The sequence below is a fragment of the Panthera tigris genome, chromosome E2, assembly GCF_018350195.1.
Source record: "Panthera tigris isolate Pti1 chromosome E2, P.tigris_Pti1_mat1.1, whole genome shotgun sequence".
NCBI lineage: Eukaryota > Metazoa > Chordata > Mammalia > Carnivora > Felidae > Panthera > Panthera tigris.
In genome coordinates this window covers 44,283,099-44,307,934 of record NC_056674.1, presented here as the reverse complement: position 1 = coordinate 44,307,934, position 24,836 = coordinate 44,283,099, and the positions used below count along the sequence as shown (strand labels likewise).

The 24,836-nt window shown below is 37.4% G+C and overlaps 1 protein-coding gene across 1 annotated transcript in view; it reads right to left on the bottom strand.

The window, feature by feature from the left end:
• SNTB2 (syntrophin beta 2) overlaps positions 1–24,836 on the bottom strand; it is a 104,819-nt gene that overhangs the window by 21,549 nt on the left and 58,434 nt on the right. The window contains exons 3-4 of the mRNA XM_042968168.1: positions 21,528–21,738; positions 10,376–10,518 (exon numbers count right to left, since the gene is read on the bottom strand). Of these exons, the coding sequence (XP_042824102.1) occupies positions 10,376–10,518; positions 21,528–21,738 (354 nt within the window). The remainder of the gene's footprint in view (positions 1–10,375; positions 10,519–21,527; positions 21,739–24,836) is intronic.

Below are 24,836 nucleotides of genomic sequence, written 5' to 3'. Positions count from 1 at the left end.
ACATCTTCCTTACCAATTTGGATGCCTTTATTTCTTTTTGTTCTTATTGCTATGGCTAGAACTTCCAATACTATGTCAAATAAAAGTGGTGAGAATGAACATCCTTCTCTTGTTCCTGACCTTAGGGGAAAGCTTTCAGTTTTTCCCCATCGAGTATGATGTTCGCTGTGGGTTTTTCACATAAAGTCTTATTATGTTGAGGTATGTTCCCTCTAAAACTACTCTGTTGAGGGCTTTTATCATGAATGGATGTTATACTTTGTCCAGTGCTTTTTCTGCATCTACTAAAATGATCATATGGCTTTCATCCTTCCTCTTATTGACGTGATGTATCACATTGATTGACTTGCAAATGTTGAAACACCCTAGCAACCTAGGAATAAATCCCATTTGATCATGGTGAGTGATTTTTTAAAATGTATTGTTTAAGTTGGATTGCTAGTATGTTGTTGAGGATTTATCCATCTTTGTTCATCAGAGATATTGGCCTGCATTACTGTGTGTGTGTGTGTGTGTGTGTGTGTGTGTGTGTGGGCGTGTGTGTGTGGTGTCTTTGTTTTTTTTTTAATTTTTTTTTTAATGTTTTACCTTTGAGACAGAGAGAGACAGAGAATGAGCAGGGGAGGGGCAGAGAGAGAGGGAGACAGAGAATCCAAAGCAGGCTCCAGGCTCTAAGCTGTCAGCACAGAACCCGACACGGGGCTCGAACTCACAACCCGCGAGATCATGACCTGAGCTGAAGTCGGGCGCCCAACTGACTGAGCCACCCAGGCGCCCCTGTCTGGTTTTGATATCAGGGTGATAATGGCCTCATAGAATAAATTTGGAAGTTTTTTTTCTTCTATTTTTTGGAATAGTTTGAGAAAAACAGTTATTAACTCTTTTTTAAATGTCTGCTAGAAATCGTCCAGGAAGGCATCTGGTCTTGGACTTTTGTTTGTTGGGAGTTTTTGATTACTGATTCAGTCTCCTTGCTGGTAATTGGTCTGTTCAATTTTTCCATTTCTTCTTGCTTCAGTTTTGGTAGGTTATGTGTTTCTGGAAATTTATCCATTTCTTCTAGGTTGTCTAATTTTTTTAGCATATAGTTTTTCTTATATTCTCTTACAATTATTTGTATTGCTGTGGTGTTGGCTGTTATTTCTCCTCTTTCATTTGTGATTTTGTTTGAGTCCTTTCTCTCTTTTTATAAGTCTGGCTAGAGGTTTATCAATTTTGTTGATCTTTTTAACAAATTGCTCCTAGTTTCATCGATGTGTTCTGTTGTTTTTTGGTTTCTATATCATTTATTTCTGCTCTAATCTTTATTATTTCCTTCCTTCTGCTGATTTAAGGTTTTGTTTGTTCTTCTTTTTCTAGTTCCTCTGACTGTAAGGTTAGGTTGTTTGAGATTTTTCTTGCTATAAACCTCCCTCTTAGAACCACTTTTGCTGCATCCCAGAGATTCTGGACCATCGTGTTTTCATTTTCATTTGTCACCATGTAATTTTTTATTTCTTCTTTAATTTCCTGGCTGACCCATTCATTGTTTAGTACCATGTTATTTAACCTCCATTTGCTTGTGCTCTTTCCAGATATTTTCCTGTGGTTGTAGTTTCATAGCAGTGTGATCAGAAAAGATTCATGGTATGACTGTGATTTTTTTAATTTGTTGAGACTTGTTTTGTGGCCTAATATGCGATCTAATCTGGAAAATGGTCTATGTGTACTTGAAAATAATGTGTATTCTGTTGTTTTAGGATGAAATGTTCCAAATATAAATGTTACATCGATCTGGTCCAGTATATCATTCAAAGTCACTGTTTCCTTATTGATTTTCTGTTTGGATGATCTGTCCATTGATATAAGTAGGGTATTAAAGCTCCCTACTATTACAGTGTTACTGTTGATTAGTTCTTTATGTTTGTTATTAACTATTTTATGTGTTTGCATGCTTCCATGTTGGGTGCATAAATATTTACAACCGTTATTTCTTCTTGTTGGATTGTCCTCTTTATTATTACATAGCATATAATAAAATACTTTGTTATATACTTTGTTAATATACTGACAGACTTGTCTCTTGCTACAATCTTTGTTTTAAAGTCTATTTCATCCAATATAAGTATTGCTACCCTGGCTTTATTTTGACGTCCATTTGCTCAACAAGTGTTTCTCCAACCTGTCACTTTTAATCTGTAGATATCTTTAGGTCTGAAATGAGTCTCTTGTAGGCAGCATATAGATGGGTCTTGTTTTTTTTTTACTTATTCTGTCATCCTATGTTTTTGGAATGAGGCATTTAGTCCCTTTACATTCAAAGTAAAGTGGGTGATGGGCATTGAGAAGGGCACCTGTTGGGATAAGCACTGGGTGTTATATGGAACCCAATTTGACAATAAATTCTATATTAAAAAAAACAAAGTAATAATTGATAAATATGTATTTACTGCCATTTTGTCACCTGTTTTGTGGTTGTTCTGATAGTTTTTCCCTGATCTTTTCTTCTCTTGCTCTTTCATGGTTTGCTGGCTTTCTTCGGTGATATACTTGGATTTCTTTCTCTTTATTCTTTACATATCAATTACTGGTTTTTGATTTGTGGTTACCATTCAATTTGTATATGATATCTTTTGTATATAGCAGTCTATATTAAGTTGATTGTCACTTAAGCTTGACCACACTGTTGACTCCCACTGCAATGTGTTAGGTATATGGTGACATATTTTTTACATCTTTTATTTTGTGAATGCCTTGACTGATTTTTATGGATATACCTATTTTTACTGCTTTTGTGTTTCTTACTTTTCATACTCATAGTCTTTCCTTTCCTCTCAAAGAATCCCCTTTAACATTTCTTGAGGGCTGGTTTAGTGGTCATGACCTCCTTTAGTTTTTGTTTGTCTGAGAAACTGTTTATCTCTCCTTCTATTCTGAATGATAGCCTTCCTGGATAGAGTATCGTGGCTGCAGATTTTTCCCTTTCAGGACTTTGAATATATCATGCCACTCCTTTCTAGCTAGCAAAGTTTCTGCTGAAAAATGGGGTGTCCCCTAGTATGTAACTATCTTCTTTTCTCTTATTGCTTTAAAATTTTTTTTCTTTATCATTACTTTTTGCCACTTTAATTACTATGTGTTTTGCGTGAACCTCATTGGGTTGATTTTGTTGGGGGATCTCTGTGGCTCCTGGATCTCGATATCTGTTTCCTTCCCCAGGTCTGGGAAGTTTTTAGCTATTATTTATTCAAATAAATTTTCTGCACCCTTTTCTTTCTCTTCTTCTGGGATCACTATGATGTGAATGCTATTGTGCTTGATGGAATCACTGAATTCCCTAAGTCTATTCTCATTTTACATAATCTTTTTTTTTCTCTAACCTGCTCAACTTGATTACATTCATTACTCTGTCTTCACGGTCATTCATTTGTTCCTCTGCTTCCTCTAGCTTGCTGTTTATTCCATCTAATGAATTTTCATTTCACTTATTGTGTTCTTCAACTCTGGTTCTTTTTTAGCTCTTTGTTAATGGTCTCACTCATGTCCTCCACTCTTTTCTCAAGTCCATTGTCTATCTTTATGACCATTACCTTAAATTCTCTATCAGGCATATTATTGATCTCCATTTCATTTAACTGTCTTGCTGTGATTTTGTCCTGTTCTTTCATTGGGGATATAATCCTCAGTCTCATTTTTTTTTTTTAATGTTTATTCATTTTTGAGAGACAGAGACAGAGTGTGAGCAGGGGAGGGGTAGAGAGAGAGAGGGAAACACAGAATCTGAAGCAGGCTCCAGGTTCTGAGCTGTAGCAAAGAGCCTGATGCAGGGCTCCAACCCATGAACCACGAGATCATGACCTGAGCCGAAGTCAGATGCTTAACTGACTGAGCCACCCAGGTGCCCCCCTAAGTCTTCTCATTTTGTCTAACTCTCTGGGTCTGTTTCTCTGTGTTAGAAAAGCCAGAGATGCTCTTCAAAGTAGTGGGTGGGGCATGTACATTTAAGAAGGTGGCACCAGTCCTCTTCCACAGGGGATGTGCAGCCATTGAGGACACTGGGGCCAGTGGGGACCACCTCAAGCCTGTGTGGTTGGAGGATTAAGGTTTAACAAGGTGCATGCAACCTCCCTGGAAGGTGGCCAAGTGCCACCACCAGGACCAAGGCCCAATAAAATGAGCAGGTTGGGAGACATGGTGTTGAAGTTTATGCAGGTCTTCTACGGGAGGGGACCCAAAGGCAAGTGTGACAGGAAAGGGTGGATAGGTGGCTCAGTCAGTTGTGTCTGACTCTTGATTTTAGCTCAGGTCATGATCTCATGATTCAGTTCATGAGATTGAGCCCTCCATCGGACTCCATGCTAACAGTGCAGAGCTTGTTTGGGATTCTTTCTCTCCCCCTCTCTCTCCCTGCCTCTCTGCGGCTCACACTCTCTCTCCCTCTCAAAAAATAAGTAAATTTTATTAAAAAAGAAAAGGGTGGATCCACCGAAGCACACGGTGAAGGGGTGGCTTGTTATAAGCAAGTTAGGTAGTGAGTAGTGATGGCCGTGTGTTTATGCTGAGGGGCAGGGGAGGGAAATGGAGAAATGGCACCTATAAGCTCCTTTGTTCCTGGAGGGGGTCTCTCTGCAATCCCTGCCTCTCTGGGACCTGCTTTGAGATAAGTAAATTACTCTCCCTCCCATATGACCCAGGTGTTTTTCAAACTGCTGCTTCTACATTGGATCTCCTTGGGTGTTTCTTGTGCTGTCTCTACAAGGGTGGGGTCTCAGCTTCCTACAGCCCTTGGGGCTCTCCCAGAGCCAAGCCCACAGATTTTCAAAATTCCAGACTTTAAGCACGGCTGGTTATAAGAACTCATGAAATTTAGCCCCTCAGTTTCAAAGCCAAATGTTACGGGGATTTGCCTTTCCTGTGCAGGCTTCCTGACGTGATAGCCTGTTTCTTGCCCTTCTCTGTGCCTGTGGCTCCCTCTGTACTGCAGACGGCCAGGGTCCTTTTAGCTCCCCACCATGTCTCTGCCCTTTCTACTCTCTTCAGTGTAGCCTCTTCTCTACCTTTAGTTGTGGGGTTTGTTCTGCAAGCCCTTGGGTCGTTTTCTGTGTTATCTACATTGATGTGTTATCTAGTTGTACCTGGGGGATGAGGTAAGCTTAGGATACTCCCACTCTGCCATCTCTCCATAAGTTGTTTTTTTCAAGTAAAAAATGGCAGTCCATGAAAAAACATAGGTACCTAAACCAGCAACTCCACCACACACTTGTTTTTCTTTGAGACAGCTATCATACTACAGTACATGGCAGAGGTGCTTTGTGAGTACTTCCCACCTCATCTTACAGAATATTAAAAATATGAATATTCAAGGATTAAGATTAAATAAACTCATAATTTGTACTTCTCCAACAAAGGCACTTTGAGGTTAAACTGGCATTCCCCATCTCCTCCCGCAAATCTATACAGTTTGGTGCCAAGTGCCTTGATTCATGCTAAGGCACCAGCAATTTTACCAACTCTCAGTACAAATATCAACAGGGAAAAAAGCAAATAATATCTTAGTATTACTATGAAAACAGTTTTCAACTCACAGACCCCCTGAAGAGGGGATCCTCAGAGGTCCATGAAAATATGCTTAGAGAGCTGCCTCCCTGAGCTGGTTCCTATAGAACCAACATGCCAATTAAACATGAATTATCTCAGCAAGAGTTACGTAGGTTTCAAAATTACTCCACATATGATCCAAGTAAGATACAGCATGGGGAAAGTGCCAGGGTGGATTCTACCACATTCAGTTTGATTGTTAATCCCATGACAGACGTTAAAAAATATAAGGTCTAGGAGAAATTTTCCTACAGGTTTTGATTATGAAATATCTGGCAGAAGAAATCTAATTCAAACCAGCTGCGGACTCTTGCTGAGCAGCAGTTGGTTAGAACATACTGCCAAAAGGCCCCCTTTAGTGGGGAGGCCAGATGAGCTCATGCAAAGGCGTTTTAGCAGCTTTTGTCCCCTAAGTCCCATAAGCACAACACCACTTCAATTTTCCACACTGTAAAGTAGCCACACTTTCTTTGGATCTTTTTCTCTTTCAGTCAAAGATCAAAGTTTATAGGAAAAGACTACAAAATGCACATCCTGCAAAATCCACAGCCTTTTTAAAACCATTGTGTTTTTCTACCTGTGTCATGTTTCTGACTTACTCTCTAGAAATAAGTAAAATAAAATTAAATAAATTAAATAAAAATTCTCTTCATTTATCACTCTCATATTTTATTTAATTCGTCACCAATGTGAAGTAATAGCTATTAGGTACACAATACACATACACACACCTTGGTTTCTAGGAATCTGTAAATGTGCAAGCCAATAAATGATGTTAATTTATATTACTCTAGCAACATTCTTTGATTTTTAAACCACAATTAACTCTTATCAGGGACCACCTACCTTTGTGGGTAATCAAGGTCCTTGATTTCTTTTCCTTTCCTATGTCTTTATACTATCTTTTTTTCTTTGTCTCATCTACCCATAAGAACATTTTCCAAAGTATTAGAAGTAGAATTAGTGAAAGTGAATATTCAGCCCTTTCTCATTACTCATAAATCTCAAACCCTCTCTTTCCCCCCACACTAAAAAGACATAAACGTACCACTTTCTGGCCTTGCTTCTCTCTGCGGGATACCTCTTGGTCTGGCTCCAGCCTTTGGTTTCTCTCAGTGGCCAAATTCTACCCGCTCTGGGAGGCAGAGGATGATTAAGCCCCACTTAATTCTATCTTGCAGTGACTTCAACCAGTTCCACCTGGCTGACAAGGCCACATGGAAAAAATAAACCTCTCATCTGCCTGTCATCTTAGTTCCTAATCCCCTGGTACCTCCTGAACAAGGAGGAAAGAATCCCTACTGTTAAATTAATTAAACCTCTTAAGAAACAACATGTTCAGAGAACTACAGGCTCCACCCATTTAATTGATGGCCAAGTTCAATTTGCATGTCTAGGTTGATCCAAATAATACATTTTAGTTCCTTAAGTTTAACATGAAACTTTCACTACTTACACAAACTAAGTTCCTCTTTTAACAATGGAAACAAACCATTTATACATTTTACACAGAATTTCTCTTTGACAGATTTTCACTCAATAAATAATAATAATTATAATTAAAGCAGCTAACATTGACTTGAGCATTTACAATGTGTCAGGTACCATTGTAGGCATTTTACAAGTACTAACTCATCTAATACTCACACCCACCCTATCTCATTAGGATTCACTTAATAAATTAAAATTCTACAGCACAAAAAGGTTAAGTAACATGCTGCCAATTACCCACTATACATGGCAGAATAAGGACTCAAACTCAATTTATTAAGGATTGGTCTTAGTCTCTTCTATTACATCTTTGGATTTTGGGGGCGGGGGGAGGAGTTGTTTTAATTATAATAGCTTTACTGAGATATAATTAATGGCTTTCAGCATTTTCAGAATTGTGCAGTCATCGCCACACTCAAGTTTTAGCACATTTTCGTTACCCCAAAAAGAAGTCCTATACCCATTAGCCATCACTTCCTATTTCTCCCAACCCCTGCCCCTTCCCAAGTAATGAATAATCAACTTTCTGTTTCTATAGATTTGCCTATTTGGGCCATTTCACATAAACTAAGTCATGAAATATGTGGTCTTTTGTGTCTGGCTACTTAGCATGTTTTCGAGGTTCAACCACATTGCAGTGTATTCTTTTTTACTGATGAATAATATTTCATTGTATTGATATACCACGTTTGTTTACCACTTGGTAGACACTTGGGTCATTTTCATTGTTTGGGTGGTATGTATAATGCTGTTATGAACATTCCTGTATAAGTTTTTGAGTGGACATAAGTTTTCATTCCTTTTGGTGACTCAATGTTTAGCCTTGCGAGGAACTGTCAGACTGTTTTCTACATCAATTGCACCATTTTACAATCCCATCAGCAGCGTATATGGGTTCCATTTTCTCCACAGCCTGGTCTACACTTGTTTTATAATTATAGCCATCTTGTGGGTAGGAAGTGGTATCTCAATGTAGTTTCAATTTGCATTTCCCTCATGTTGAGCATCTTTTCATGTGCTTATTGCCCATTTGAATATTTCCTTTGGACAAATGTCTATTCAGATCCTTTCCCTATTTTTAATTGGTAATTTATATTTTTATTATTGAGTTGTAACCGTCCTTTTATTTTCTAGATACAAGTCCCAAATTAGATGATTTACAAATATTTCCCCCCATTCTGTGGGTTTTTTCACTTTCTGGATGGTGACATTTGAAGCACAAAAGTTTTTAATTTTAATTAAGACCAATTTATTTTTTCTCTTGTTCCTTATGCTTTCGGTGTCCTATCCAAGAAAGCTCTGCCTAAACCAAGGTCATGAAGATATACTCCTGTATTTTCTCCTAAGAGTTTTAGAGTTTTAGCTCTTAAAACTTACTTATCTCTTTTCCCTATTTGCAAGTTAATGCCACACTGATAGTATACACAGAACAACCCCATTTCCTTCTGTAGTACGAAGTACTTTCGGGATCTAGGCCCTGTATGTCAATGGCCAGAACTTATCTGTTTATAGGACTGTACCTTCTAGTATTGAACTCATCTATGGGATGTCACAGATTTCTGCTCCATGCCTCCAGTGACACACAATTAGGGAAATGTGTAAGGATAAAGCTACCCTCCTTGCATTGCATGATCATAACTGAAGTAGAAGCTTCTTCCATAAAATTTAAACTTAAGAAATCTCAATAGTCATATTCATAAACTCTAAATTTTGGAAAATACAAATTTAATTGATATAACTACTGATAGGTCTACATGTTTTCATAGGATTCCTGTCAGACTCCCAATGTAACCATGACCAAGAAACTATAATTTAAGTAATAGAATTAAACTCAATTAAGATTTATTGAGGGCCCACTATATGCAAAGCATCATGGGAGTGCTGAGATGACAAAGTCATAGTTCTTGACCTCAAAAGGTTATAATTTAGTGGGGATTAAAAAAAATCTGGAGGGGGGCGGGAACAAAACCAGAGAAACTCATAAATTCAGTCTTTCTGCAGGACCCTTATGTCCTCAAGGAATTAATGAGGGTGCACCTGCCTAATTCTGAGGCTCAACAAATCTTTTATCACTATTCTGTGATCTAGGTGCTCCAGCTCTAAATTACAGAGAAATTCCTAAAAGCTATATAAAAATTATATTTTTATGAGGGGCACCTGGGTGGCTCAATCGGTTGAGCATCCGACTTCAGCTCAGGTCATGATCTCACAGTTTGTGGGTTCGAGCCCCGCATCAGGCTCTGTGCTGACAGCTTGCTCAGAGCCTGCAGCCTGCTTCAGATTCTGTGTCTCCTTCTCTCTCTCTGCCCCTCCCCTGCTCATGCTCTGTCTGTCTCTGTCTCTCAAAAGTAAATAAATGTTAAAAAAATTTTTTTTAATTATATTTTTATGAAAATGGCATATATAAAAGAAATTGGCAAATTGAAGGAAATCCTATAAAACGTGCAAGTCTTCCTATAATTTAAAGAATATTCTTCTTCACATGAATCTTTGTCTACTCAAAGCAGGAACCCCATCATCCCCCTGACCCCACAACCACACTGCTCCCTGGGGGACACACCAGGGGTGACTCCATCATTTAGCTTTTTTTTTTTTTTCTACCCAATACTTTTCTGTGGAGCTCCTTCTTAATGTGTAATTTTTGAGTTACTTCAAAACTGGATTATTTTTTTTAAGCCCAAATAAAGCTGAATGTGAATATGTTTTCTAGTCTCACACCAGTTTCCAGTTACATCTGAAGAAATCTTGGCCCCCAAATCTACATATCTCTATTCTTTTCCCTTCCAACTCTCCACATCTGGCATGCTAGAAACATCCTGTTGTTTCAGGTCAAATCAATGTTTATTTGCTGGCACCAAAATTGTGTGCTCTTATGCCAGAGACAGAATTGAAGAATATTTTGGCTGAGTTATGTGGTTTATCCACAGTACCACATTCTGGTTTAAATGATTTCATCACTCAGTCAAAAGGCTGCCACAATTTCAGTGGTTTTCTAGTCACAGTCAATAAAGTAAAGGAAGAAAAAAACCCTACTATTTATCTTCATGACTAAGCAAGATTTGAAGGGAGCAATTAGGAATCTGCTTCAACAACTTAAAAAAAATGCTAATGAAAGAAAACATTTATTCTGAGCTAGGAGCTGCAAAATAATAAGGTTGTGAAAGATAAGTTTTCGTCTCAACCAACTATATCTCAACCAACAACTTAAATGCTATTTTAAATAACGAAGATAATAGAATTCACCTTACATTATTTTTAGATTTAGAGTAGGATAGCTTTTTTTTTTTTTTTTTGTCATTATACTTACCTTGTAGCAACAAGGGGGTAGCTATGACATGGTGATGCCCAGGCATCCCTTGTCCATGGCATACAGTCATAAAGCAGCAAATCCTTCTCAGTCACAGCCATAAGGACAGGTCTCCACTGTTGTCTTCCACCATCTAGCTTTGCCTGTTACAATGGTAAAATCCAGAAAGCAGAGCTAACTATAATGATATATAGCTGTAAAAGTCCCTTCAGTGATGGTCTAACATTGTGGGTCTCCATTTTGTTCCCTGATCCTAAGAGACTTGAGGAACAGGAAACATCCCATCAGGTTCCTTTCCACTGGCTGGGACTCTCCAATAGGAGTGTGAGGTGGACCGTGCAATCTGAAAAAAGCTCTCCCAGAGTTACAGACATTATCTAGTGATAGGACTCTGTTTTTACAGAGTTGCCCATTATATTTTAGGAAGTTTCTGTTTCTGTTTTAAATGTACCATTGCATTTACGTACATAAAGTTCAGTTAACCCTGTGAGGGCTTAAAAATGTAGGAAAACAACTACTCTTTATCCATACTGTCAAGGACCCAAAGCCAAAAAGCAAAAGACGATGCTCAAGAAAAGCCCTGGTATATCAAAAAATTTCCCCCATGAGATGAGGAACAGGGAATGCTTAATGATAGTGTTATTTTTTAACAACGATCCTTCAGCTATCACTGGTGGCTTCAAGGGATATCGAACTGATGAATCACTTATCTCTCAAAGAGTTATCTTTAAAGCTACTTCTTATTTTTCCTTCCTTAATGATTTCTGAAGGTAATTTGGACATGTCAGAGCACCTTAAGAATGTATCTATAATCTGAAAAGTGGCCTGAGTGGTTCGGTTCTGTGTTATAACATCTATTACCAGAACTTTCCCCTCTTAGTTACAGCCATCAGCTAATTCCAGGAGTTGGAAATGAATTCTATCCAGGGAAACGCCTCATGTTCTTGGATGTGCTGAAAGCACAAAAGGTATGACCCAACTCTGAGATTCCAGCAAAGTACTGTAGAAATAGTTATGCTTCTCTGGACAGTGAACCCAAGCTTTCTAAGATTCTATATTTAGTCTATGGGTAACTCTGGAGGGAAAATATCAGTTCTAAAGAGGTTGTCTTGGATTCTTACATTTTTGGGTCAAGATAACCCAAAGGGATTTCTAAGTCTTTGTCTCTGAGATTGTTATGGATAATATTGCAGTAGGAAAGATATGGTAGTCTTCCCTAGGCATGGTTTTGCTTTTCACGATTTCAAAACCTACAGTCAACCATGGTCAGGAAGCAGATGATCCTCCTTCTGATGTATGGTCAGAAGGTCAATCATTGCCTAATGCTATGTCATGATGCCTACATCATTCACCTCACTTCACCTCATCACACAGGCATTTTATCATCTCACATCATCACAAAAAGGGCTAATACAGTACAATAAGATATTGTGAGAGAAAGAAACCACATTCATATAGCCTTTATTATAGTATACTGTTATAATTCTTCTTTTTCATTATTAGCTATTGTTAACCTCTTACCGTGCCTAATTTATAAATTAAATTTTATTACATGTACATAAGAATAGGAAAAAACATTATATATATTTTACATTCAGTGCTACCTGTGGTTTCAGCCATCCACTGGGGGTCCTGAAACAGATCCCCTCACTTGGGGTGCCTGGGTGGCTCAGTCTGTTAAGTGTCTGACTTTGGCTCAGGTCTGATCTCACAGTTCATGAGTTCAAGTCCCACAGCAGGCTCTGTGCTGTCAGTGTAGAGCCCACTTCAGATCCACTGTCTTCCTCTCTTTGCCCCTTCCCAGCTTGTGTGCTCGCTCGCTCTCTCTCTCTCTCTCTCAAAAATAAATAAACATTAACATAAAAAAAAGAAGAAATATATCCCCCATACAGAAGGGGAACTACTATAACATAAAATCTATCTTTCAAAGAGGTTAAAATGGCAACCTGACTTTTTAAAATTAACTTTTCCTCTAAGTTACAAGAGAGATTTTAAAGGCTCGATCAGAGTATATGCAGCTGGAAAACCCAAATTAAATGCATTTGTTCCCAGAGAAGATATTTTAGGCAATAAAGGAAAATCGCTATTATCAATAGAAACAATATCCACTTTTAAGATAGAACTTTTTGTTCAACTAACAACTTTTAGGGGCACCTGGGTGGCTCAGGCGGTTAAGTATCTGACTTTGGCTCAGGTCATGATCTCATGGTTTGTGAGCGCGAGCCCCGCCTTGGGCTCTGTGCTGACAGCTCAGAGCTTGGAACCTGCTTTGGATTCTGTTTCTCTCTCTCCCTCTCTCTCTCTCTCTCTCTCTCTCTCTCTCTCTCTCTCTCTCTCAAAAAATGAATAAGCATTAAAAAAATATTTTAAAAGACCCACAATTTTTCAAAACTATTCTTTGGACCTTTGGAGTCAGTGTTTGGAGAACTTCTTTTCCCTCTTCTACTTACCATTGTAGAAAAAAGAAACGTCAATTCAAGTCATTCTGTTTGCCTATTTGCCTGAAGTTATAAGGATACTATTTGCTCTCACTGGAGTCAAAATGCTGCCTGCTCTATAGACAGCATGTATTTTTGTTGTGGTAGCAGTCCAAGCAGCTTTGGGGCTCCACTATTAAGGTTTTGGTCAGAGAAAAAAGGGATACTAATGTTAGGGTTCTGGTCTGTTTGGGTTTCAGCACCCACACATACACACACCTGGCCAAACAACAGCCTTCTCCAGATTTTATTTTTTAATAAAGTTGTAGAGCACTAAAGATGAAAAACTAATGGTTACTATTCATTCCCTAAATCCTTAATCCTATAAATCAATCTTTTTGACAGGTGATGTACTTCTGTTCTTTATTTTGTTATGAGGATAGAAAACAGAGAAGAAACTAAATAAACCATTCCAGTAATGCTCATTTAGTGTGTATGTTCTAATTTGAGTCTTTACACATTTTGAGAATGATCAGGAACAAAGCTGTGGAAACAAAGCTTTCTTTGGCTGTCTTGTCTTTTCTAATGAATACTCAAAAGCCTAAAAACTACTGGTCTTAAAGGCAAATACGTCCCCCATTTGGTGGACTTAAATAAAATTCTCTTTTAAGACTATAACCAACTAAATAAACTATCAGTCACATAAAAATCAGTATCAATGAAGAGACAGAAGTCCCTATGGAGAGAAGAGCTTATCTATTGGTTATCAACTACCCGTATTATAGGTTTTCTCTGTTTTAAACAAACTGAGTTTTTAACAATGTGAAATAACAAAACAGATAAATGAGAGACTATTTAAAGTTAAATTAATGATCCTTCCTAAATTTATCCCTGTAAAATGACTATCTTTTCTAAGTACAACTGAAACAACTTCATGTATACAAGATTTTCAATAAATATATCTCATGCCAAAAGAAATGCTTATCTATATTGAAAAGATTATATAATATAAAATTATTTTGACCATTTTCACACTCAAAGAATTAAACAATGTTCCAATTAGAAAAGTTTTGGCATTTGCTTAGTCCAACCTTTATCAGATACATAAACTCAACATAACACTTCTGAGAAATGTATCCAGTCTTGCTTGAACACCCTATACTCTGATTTGGATAACCCCCCAAAAAAGTAAAAATCAAGAGTATTTTAGAAATAGTACTTGCAATTAGTTCAGTGGTACGATTTTTCAAAGTGATTAAACTTTCTCACTTAGTATTATTTCCCAAACCTGAGCTTGTGTTCTTGGATAATATTTTATAGTTAGTGACTTCTCTGCTTTTCTTATACATATGTATAAACATACACAAAAAAATTACTGAGCATCTACAGTATACATAGCATTAGGCTAAGTTCTTTGGAAGCAGGAAAGATTTGGGGAAAAAATGTGCTCCTGTGTTCTAAGAGCTCAAAATTGATCGGAAGACTCACCACATAAATATGGCCCATAAAGTACATATTGTAATGAACTGGTGGCTTTATTTTTCTCCTTTCTACTTGTCTTTGTGTAGCATAAACTAAATTAATTTCACTTTGAAAGTCTGACAGCTCTCATGTATTGCTGGTGGGAATCTGATGGAAGGCAATTTGGCAACATTTATCAAAATTACAAATGCATATACCCTTTTTAAAACATTACGTCTGCAAATTCTTTACTACTCTTCCCTTTAAGAGGTGGAACCTTTGGGTGTAGAGTGAACTTAGTAACTCGCTGCTAATGAAAAGAAAAAAAGCAGAAGAAACTACGTCAAAAAATGGCACTGTGGCTTCTATCTTGTTCTTTCTCTCAGATCACTCACTCTGAGGAAAACCAGGAGCTATGTCTTAAGGACACTCAGGAGGCCCTGCACCAAGGCCTCCATGGCAGATAACTGAGGCCTTCTGCCAACAGCCACGTGAATGAGTCATACTAGAAGCGGACCTGCCAACACCCCAGTCAAGCTGTCAGATGACTGCTCCCTGGCTAACAGTTTGACTGCAACGTCACAAGGGATCCCAAGCCAAAATTACCCAGTTATACCACTACCCTATTCCTGATTTTTAGAAACTATATGAAGTAAATATTTATTTTAAAGCCACTAAGTTTTGGAGTCATTTTTCATATAGCGATAGATAATTCACACACCCTGGGACCCAGCACTTCTGGAGATTTCTTCTCCAGGTATAGAAATATCCCCTACTTTCTAAGCTCTCAATATCCAAATACAGGAACTGTTGCATCAGTTACATTTTTGGATAAATCCCTTACTAACCAAAGTTTTACTACTCACTCCTGTAAACTGAAGAACCAAATATATTCAGATAATACAGGTTCCCTTATTATCTGGTATATATGAACTTGGAAACCAAAGACCATGGATCGCATATGTATGGAAGGATAAACTACAAGGTCATTCACAGTACCATCGCCTATAATGGCAAAAGATTGTAACAAAACTGGGAGGAGTGCTTATTTAATTATGGCCACACAATAGAAAACTATACAGTTATGAGAAAGAATGCTCTCTCTGCACTGATACGGAAAGACTGCCATGATATATTAACGAAAAAAAAAAACAAGGTATAAAGTAGTATGCATAATATGTTGTCTTCTTTTATAGAAAAAAAGAATATGTGTTCATATTTGCTTTTATTTGCATAAAGACACTCTCAAGTGATTGTCTGGAAGGGAATGAAAGTGATTACCTCTCTAGGGGAAAAGGGTGGGAATTGGCTAGATGGGGGACAGAAAGGAAAGTAAGACTTTTCACCTATTAACTTTTTATTCTGACCTTTGAACCATGTGAATGTATTACCTTTTAAAATCATGAACATTTCTAACATGGCTGAAAGCACAGCACAATTACTACTCAATTGAGTTTTTCAATCAGCATATAAAATTTTATTTATTTATTTATTTATTTATTTATTTATTTTAAATGTTTATTTATTTTTGAGAGATATTCAGACAGAATGAGAGTGGGGAAGAGGCAGAGAGAGAGGGAGACAGAGAATCCGAAGCAGGCTCCGGGCTGTCAGCACAGAGCCCGACGCGGGGCTCAAACCCACGAACTGTGAGATGATGACCTGAGCCGAAGTCGGACGCTCAATGACTGAGCCACCCAGGCGCCCCTCAGCATATAAAAATTTAGAAGCAATGAACTTATGTAACTCAACACCCAAAAAACAAATAATTCAATTAAAAAACGGAGAGAAGACATGAACAGACACTTCTCCAAAGAAGACGTTCAGATCGCCAACAGACATAAAAAAGATGCTCAACATCACTCATTATCAGGAGAGTGCAAATCAAAACTACAATGAGATATCACCTCATACCTTTCAGAATGGCTAAAATAAAAAACACAAGAAACAACAAGTGTTGGCAAGGATGTGGGGGAGAAAGGAACCTTCATGCACTGTTGGTGGAAATGCAAACTGGTGAAGCCACTGTGGAAAAGTATGGAGGGTCTTAAAAAAATTAAAAATAGAACTACCCCACAATCCAGTAGGATTGTAATACTACTGGGTATTTACCCAAAGAATACAAAAATACTAATTCAAAAAGATACACACACCCCTATGTTTACAGCAGCATTATTTACAATAGCCAATCTATGGAAGCAGCCCAAGTGTCCATTGACAGATAACTGATTAAAGAAGATGTGGTACAGGGGTGCCTGACTGGCTCAGTCAGTAAAGTGTACAACTCTTGATCTAGTGGTTTGAGCCCCACGCTGGGTGTAGAGATTACTTAAAAATAAAATCTTAAAAAAACAGATGTTGTGTGTGTGTGTATATATATATATATACACACACACACACACACACACACACACGTATACACATACATATATATACATATACATATACATATGTACACACACACACACACACGGAATATTATTCAGCCATAAAAACAATGAAATCATGCCATTTGCAATGACATGGATGGACCCTGAGTATATTACTATGCTAGGTGACATAAGTCAGAAAAAGACAAATACCATAGGATTTCACTCATATGTGGAAATTAAAAAATAAAACAAATAAACAAAGGGGAAAAAAAAGAGAGAGACAAATCAAGAAACATTTTTTTTTGAGGATAAAAAGTGCATTTTATTTTTTTTTAAGTTTTTATTTTAATTCCAGTTAGTTAACATACAGTATTATGTTTCAGGTGTAATTCAAACAATTTCATACATGACCCTTGTGCTCATTACAACCAGTGCACTCCTTAATCCTCATTACTTATTTTACCCACCCGTCCCTCACTTTCCCTCCAGTAACCATCAGTTTGTTCTCTATAGTTAAGAGTCTGTTTCTTGATTTGTCTTAGTTTTTTTCCTTTGCTTGTTTATTTTGTTTCTTAAATTCCACATGAGTGAAATTATATGGTGATTTGTCTTTCTCTAACTGGCTTATTTCACTTAGCCTTATACTCTCTAGCCCCAATCATGTCATTGTAAATGGTAAGGTTTCATTCTTTTTTATGGCTCAATAATATTCCATTGTATCTATATACCACATTTTCTACAGACATTCATCTATTGATGGATGCTTGGGCTGCTTCCATACCTTGGCTACTGTCAATAATGCTGCTATAAACATAACAGTGCATGTATACTTTTGAATTAGTGTTTTTTGTATTCTTTGGGTAAATACCCAGTAGTCTGATCATAAGGTAGTTCTATTTTTAACTTTATGAGGAACCTCCATACTGTTTTCCACAGTGGCTGCACCAGTTTGCATTCCTACCAACTGCACAAATGGTCCCCTTTCTCTCCACATCCTTGCCAACACCTGTTGTTTCCTATGTTTTTTATTTTAGCCATTTTGACAGGTGTGGGGTGTTATATCTCATTGTAGCTTTGATTTGCATTTCCCTGGTGTTGAGTGATGTTGACCATCTTTTCATGTGTCTGTTGTTGGTCTTCTTTGGAGAAACGTCTGATCATGTCTTCTCTCCATTTTTAAATTGGATTATTTGCTTTTTGGGTGTTGAGTTTTAGAAGTTCCTTTATATTTTGGATACTAACCCTTTATCGAATATGTCATTTGCAAATACCTTCTCCCATTTGGCTACTTTTTAGATTTGTTGATTGTTTACTCTGCTGTACAGAAGCTATTTTTTTTTAACTTTGTTTATTTATTTTGAGAGAGAGAGAGAGAGAAAGCACGCGAGCGAGCATGAACAGGGGAAGGGCAGAGAAAGGAGAGAGAGAGGATCCCAAGCAGGCTCTATACTGTCAGCATGAAGCCCAATGTGGGGCTCAACCTCACCAACAGTGAGATCATGACCTAAGTTGAAATCAGCAGTCAGACACCTAACTGACTGAGCCACCCAGGTGCCCCAGTGCAGAAGCTTTTTATTTTGATATAGTCCCAAGAGTTTATTTTTCCTTTTGCTTCCCTTGCTTCAGGAGACATATTTAGAAAGGTGTTGCTATGGTCAATGTCAGAGAAATTACTGCCTGTGCTCTCTTCTAGGACTTCTATGGTTTCATGTCTCACATTTAGGTCTTTAATCCATCTTGAATTTATTTTTGTGTATGGTGTAATAAAGTAGTCCAGTTTCATTTTTTTCATGTTGCTGTCCAGTTTTCCCAGCACCATTTATTGAAAAGACATTCTCTTTCCCACTGGACATTCTTTCTGCCTTTGGTGAAGATTAATTGGCCATATAATTGTGGGTTTATTTCTGATTTTTCACTTCTGTTCCATTGATCTATAGGTCTACTTTTGTCCCAGTGCCATACTGTTTTGATGACTACAGCTTTGTAATATAACTTGAAGTCCGGAATTATGATGCCTCCAGCTTTGCTTTTCTTTTTCAAGACTGTTTTGGCTATTTGGGGTCTTTTGCAGTTCCATACATATTTTAGTTTTCTTTGTTTGAGTTCTGTGAAAAATGCTGTTGATATTTTGATAGGGATTACATTAAATGTGTAGATTGTTTGGGTAGTATAGACATTTTAACAATATTTGTTCTTCCAATCCACAAGTATGGAACGTCTTTCCATATCTTGGTGTCATCTTCAATCTTTCATCAGTGTTTTACAGTTTTCAGAGTACAGGTCCTTGACCTCTTTGGTTAGGTTTATTCCTAGGTATCTTATTACTTTGGGTGCAAGTATAAATGGGATTGTTTAGTGTATAGAAATACAATAGATTTCTATAACTTTTTTTTTAATGTTTATTTTTGAGAGCAAGAGAGAGTGAGCGAGCATGAGCGGGCAGAGAGAGAGAGAAAGAGAGAGAGAGAGACAAAGAATCCGAAGCAGACTCCAGGCTCTGAGCTGCCCACACAGAGCTTGACGTGGGGCTCGAACTCACAAGCTGTGAGATGATGACCTGAGCCGAAGTTGGATGTCCAACCGACTGAGCCACCCAGGCTCCCCAAAATGCAACAGATTTCTGCACGTTGATTTTGTAGACTGTGATTTTACTGAATTCGCTTATTCTAGCAGTTTTTTGGTGGAGTCTTTTGTGTTTTCTACATAGAGTATCACATCATCTGCAAACAGTGACAGTTTTATTTCTTCCTTACCAATTTGGATGCCTTTATTTCTTTTTGTTGTCTTACGTCTATGGCTAGGACTTCCAGTACTATGTTGAATAAAAGTGGTGAGAGTGCACATCCTCGTCTTGTTCCTGACCTCAGGGGGAAAGCTTTCAGTTTTTCCTCATTGAGTATGACGTTCAGTGTGGGTTTTTCATATACAGCCTTTATCATGTTGAGGTATGTTCTTTCTAAAACTACTTTGTTGAGGGCTTTTACCATGAATGGATGTTGTACTTGTCAAGTGCTTTTTCTGCATCTACTAAAATGATCATATGGTTCTTATTCTTTCTCTTACTGATGTGATGTATCACATTGATTGATTTTCGGCAAATACTGAGTCATCTTAAAACCCCAGAATAAATCCCACTTGACTGTGGGGAATAATTTTTTTTAATAATATTGTTGAATTTGGTTTGCTAGTATTTCATTAAGAAGTTTTGCATCTATGCTCATCAGGGATATTGGCCTGCAGTTCTCTTTTTTAATGGTGTCTTTATCTGGTTTTGGTATCAGGGTAATGCTGATCTCATAGAATGAATTTGGAAGTTTTCCTTCCTTTTCTATTTTTTGGAATAATTTAAGAAGAGTAGGTATTAATTTTCCAAGAAACAGACTCTTAACTATAGAGAACAAACTGATGGTTATCAGAAAGGAGGTAGATGGAGGTATGGGTGAAATAGGTGATGGGATTTAAAGGGTACACTTACCATGAAGAGCAGTGAGTAATGTATAGAATTGCTGAATCACCATATTGTACACCTGAAACTAATATAACACTGTATGTTAACTATACTGAAATTAAAATAAAAAACTTAAAAAAAATTTAGAAACAATGATAAACATAACTAAAATACTAAAACTTTCAAAGTCAAAAGTACTTATACCATGACTTTCATTAGTTTCTTCTCTTCTTAGTTATCCTAATTATACTTCCTCAAAATTATCACGGCGTTAATTCTGTGTTCTAATATATTATAAATTATTATCTGAAATGTTTATAAAATCTTAGAGTCATAAGAAAAACAGATTAGTAGAGTCCAAAGTTGGTCTCTATACAATCTCCTGGGAAGCTATCAAACAAGACTGCTGGGCCCCACCAAAGATCTATCAAATCAGAACCCTGTTGAGGTGGAAGGCCAGACCTCACAAACTGTAGTTAAAACAAAACAAAAACAAAAGAACAAAATATTCCTGGGCTGATATTGACATAATCCCTGCCCCCCCTGGACACACATGAGGGATTTAGGATTCAAAGTGATGAAGAAACCTTTAAAAAGATCTAAAACCAGTGAAAGCCAGAACTACCACTTGAACACTCATCTTGGAACCCTTAGTCCAGTCTTCCTTTTCCAACAACTTTTGCCCCAGCTGACAGTGAAAGACTCAAAAGAAGGATGTACTGTAACATCATGTATACTCAGAGTCTCCCTTCCGTCAAAATGGGATTTAATCTAACTTGGATTAATTTTTTCTTTCCTTTTACCCAATGTCCCCTTAGGTTTTGTTTCTCCTTTTTTCATTTTGTAGTTGTGGAAGACAACTGTACATTTGTATCGAATGGCTTATAAGATAATTTGCATATTTTATGCTTTTCTCAGAACAGGGGAGTAAGCTTTCTGGCCCTGAAACTCTTGACAGTAGACTAGAACAGGGGTTGTGAAACTAGGGCCTATGGGCCAAATGAAGCCCAGTACCTGTTTCTGTAAATAAAGTTTTATTGAAACAGAGCCACACCTCTCCATTTTCATACTGTCTACTACTGTTTTCTTGCTACAACTGCAGAGTCAAGTAGTTGTGACATTGTCTGGCCCTTTGCAGAAAAATTTTGCTGATCCTACTCTAAAATCATGAAAATTACCCTCTGTCATTAAGGACAGAGATGGTAATAAGACTATCTTTTTAGTTATGTTGTAATGATGATTATCATGACAGTCAGTTCTTCTGGTGCAGGTGATAATTAGCAACAAATAACTAAATGATAGGGAGGAGAAACACAAGACCGACAAACAAAAGATCTGCAAGCTAGATATCCAGGACCTGACCACATGATAAATATTACAGATATATGAAATGGGGGAAACACTTTGGCTCTGAATGGTGACCCAGGGGGACCCTGCCCTGCCTGTCAACCCACCTGTTCTGCCAGCCAGGCAATGTGCTTGACCTCCTTGCTGCCTCCTGCTGTACTGGTTGCACCAAGCATGGCATTGAGTTCAGCCAATACCTGTGGGAGGAGAGCCATTATGTTGGTGTGGATAGCTACGAACCAGGAGTGTGCTGTGGCTGTATCCTTGCAGCGTAGGATCAACGTGTTCCTGCTATCAGGAGAATGTAGTTCTATCAATCTGTGTGGAAAAAGAAAAAAAAAAACAAACAGTAAGCTAGATCAGAAGTCATCAAACCTGCCAGAGTGCAACAAACATAACTGGAAATCTATTTTAATTTTAAATCCCAGAATAAAGATACTTTCTCTTAATTCCTTAGGGTCCAGTTCCAGAGAAAACTACATATGGAAAGATAATCATCAGAAATACTAACTGCTGGGTCTGTTGTTTTAGTGTGTTAACGTAATGACCTAAAATGAAGGAACCTATTGTATGGCCTATAGTAAAACACCTCACTTTGCTTTAATTTCCATGTCAAAGAAATGGAAACCATGCTTGTTGAATGTCATAGGCACATTGTAAAGAAGGAATTGATATTTTTTTAAATATGCAGAAAATTCTGGTATAAGGTATTGCTTGGTAAATACATCTGACTGCCAAATAGTGAACTGAAATTTCCACCATGTGGAATAAAGAAAAGAGAAAATAACTGAAGAATATGACTCTTTATGAAAATATGAAACTGTTTTTTAGTATCTGGGTAACATTATATGATTAAATCAGCCACTGAGTCATAGTAGAAAAACAGTTAAGATATCTTCAACTCTATGACTATTACTTGTCAGTGCTCAACTGAGAACAGTCTATACTTCAAAAGTAACCTTTAGGAATCTGCTAAATTTTTTTACAAGTACATTGGTCAAATTTCTTAGAAAGCAACTTATTGAGTGCTTTCTTCTGCTTTGGTCAAAGTTTTTGCCAAGATGAGTTTTAAAAGTCAAATAAATGTTGTGCTCTAATGGGGGAACATATGTACCTTTCAAAATGGGAAAAAGAAAAAGCTCTTAGGAGTGTTCTTCTTGGTGGGTTAGAAACTGACCAACTGCTACTGACCAAGGACAGATCTTTTTATTCTTTCATCTTTCTGAAGACAGTTTTTCCTGCCTTGAAGCACTGTCACGAGATCCTACATCACCTGTCAAAGATAAGCAGTTTACATGATACTAGCATTCCTGCCTTGAAGTTTGCGCCCCTCTCTTTTGCCACATTTCTAAACCCTTTATGATTACAAGTATTTTAATTTGACACAGTTAATATGGCAAATATTCACTCAATTGGTCAGTCTGTCCTTTCTTAAATAAACATTTATTGAGCACCTACTATATGTCAGTTAGTGTGAGACACTGACATTGGAGATACAGTGGTGAAAAAGAAAAAAAATAATCTCTATCCTCATTGGACTTATTGTCTAATGGGGAAGGTAGAAATTACAGGTTACACAAAGTGCTCCTATAAAGGACTGTGATTACTATGAAGTTCTTGTTTAAAGGAGGCAAGATGGTAGGGGTGAAACAGGACTGCAGGGGAGGCCCCTATACCTCTGAGGCACACTTACTGAGCTAGTGTCCTGCTTTGAAGCAGGTTTTATTTGTTTATTATTTTTTTAAATGTTTATTTATTTTTGAGAGAGAGAGAGACAGACAGAGTGTGAGCGGGAGAGAGGAGGAGAGAGAGGGAGACACAGAATCTGAAGCAGGCTCCAGGCTCTGAGCTGTCAGCACAGAGCCCAACATGGGGCTCGAACTCACTGACCATGAGGTCATGACCCGAGCCGAAGTTGGGTGCTTAATCGCCTGAGCCACCCAGACGCCCCTGAAGCAGGTTTTAAACACATCTACCTTATATTACCTACTCACCTATCTATTCACTTGCCCTCACACTAGAGTTAGTCATCTAGTTATCAGTCTATCCATGTTTTATATGCCTTCAAAGTTCTAGGGCAATAGCCAAAAGACCAAGAAGTTCTAGAAAATAGCCACAACATAAAATAAAATCTGGGAACAATCAAAACTTCACTTAAGCCCATACTAGAAAGTTCATACTAGTCAGAAAAAAATCTTTAGATAGCAAGTCATAAGCTATTTGCTTTTATTTTACAGTTTTAATGAATTTATTTATTTGATTTCCTATCCTATAACTACATATAGTGAGAAGTAGCTTGAGACCAAAATTTAGGGGGTTTGAGTAGTAGGTTAAGTCTGGATACTAATAGGTAAGCAATGTGGAATCCTGAGGATTTTCAACAGGGGAACAACATACCAAAACAATTAAAAAATAATTTTATGAGGTATCTGTACATCCATGTTTATAGCAGCATCATTCATATAGCCAAAAGGTAAAAAACAACCCAAATGTCCACTGATGGGATGGATAAACAAAATGTGGTATTATATAAACAATGGAATATTATGCAGCCTGAAAAAGGAAGGAACTTCGACATAAGCTACCACATGGGTGAACCTTGAGGACATTGTGCTAAATGAAATATGCCAGCCACTACGGGAGAAATATTGTATGAGTGCACTTTATATGAAGTATCTATAGTAGTCAAACTCATAGAAACAAAAACCAGAAGAGTAGTTGCTAGAAGAGGGGGGGGGAATAGGAAATTGTTGTGTAATTAATAGGTACAGAGTTTTAGTTTTGCAACATGAACAAGTTCTTGAGATTGTGGTACTATATATACACTTAAAATGGTTAAGATGGGAGGAGTTTGGGAGGCTCAGTCAGTTAAGCGTCCAACTCTTGATTTCAGCTCAAGTCATGATCTCGTGGTTCTTGAGTTTGAGCCCCATGTACAGCTCTGCGCTGACAGTGTGGAGCCTCCTTGGGATCCCCTCTCTTTCTCTGCCCCTCCCCCACTCATATTCTTTCTCTCTCAAAAATAAATAAACTTCAAAAAAATGGTTAAGATGGTAAATTTTATGGTATGTGTATTTTCCCACAATTAAAAACTGTAAAATAAATTAATCAGAAATAATCTTATGGTAGCATGTAAGATGGATTACAGTAGAGAGAGAAATGGCCTGGGGAGATTTAATTGGACCCAAGAAAATCTACACAGAGCTCACCAGGAGGACAGACTCCTAGATAGGAGGAATTCATCCATCCTAAAAGGCAGCAAAAGTAGAAAGAGGAAGATAAACAAATACCTTAGTATTCATATTGACCTTTATCTAGTACTTCATGTTATTTTATCATATTTATTATTTATTATTTTTGATGTTATTTTTCACTATATCAATTGTTGCTGTCATGGTATTTAAGGTATTTATTTA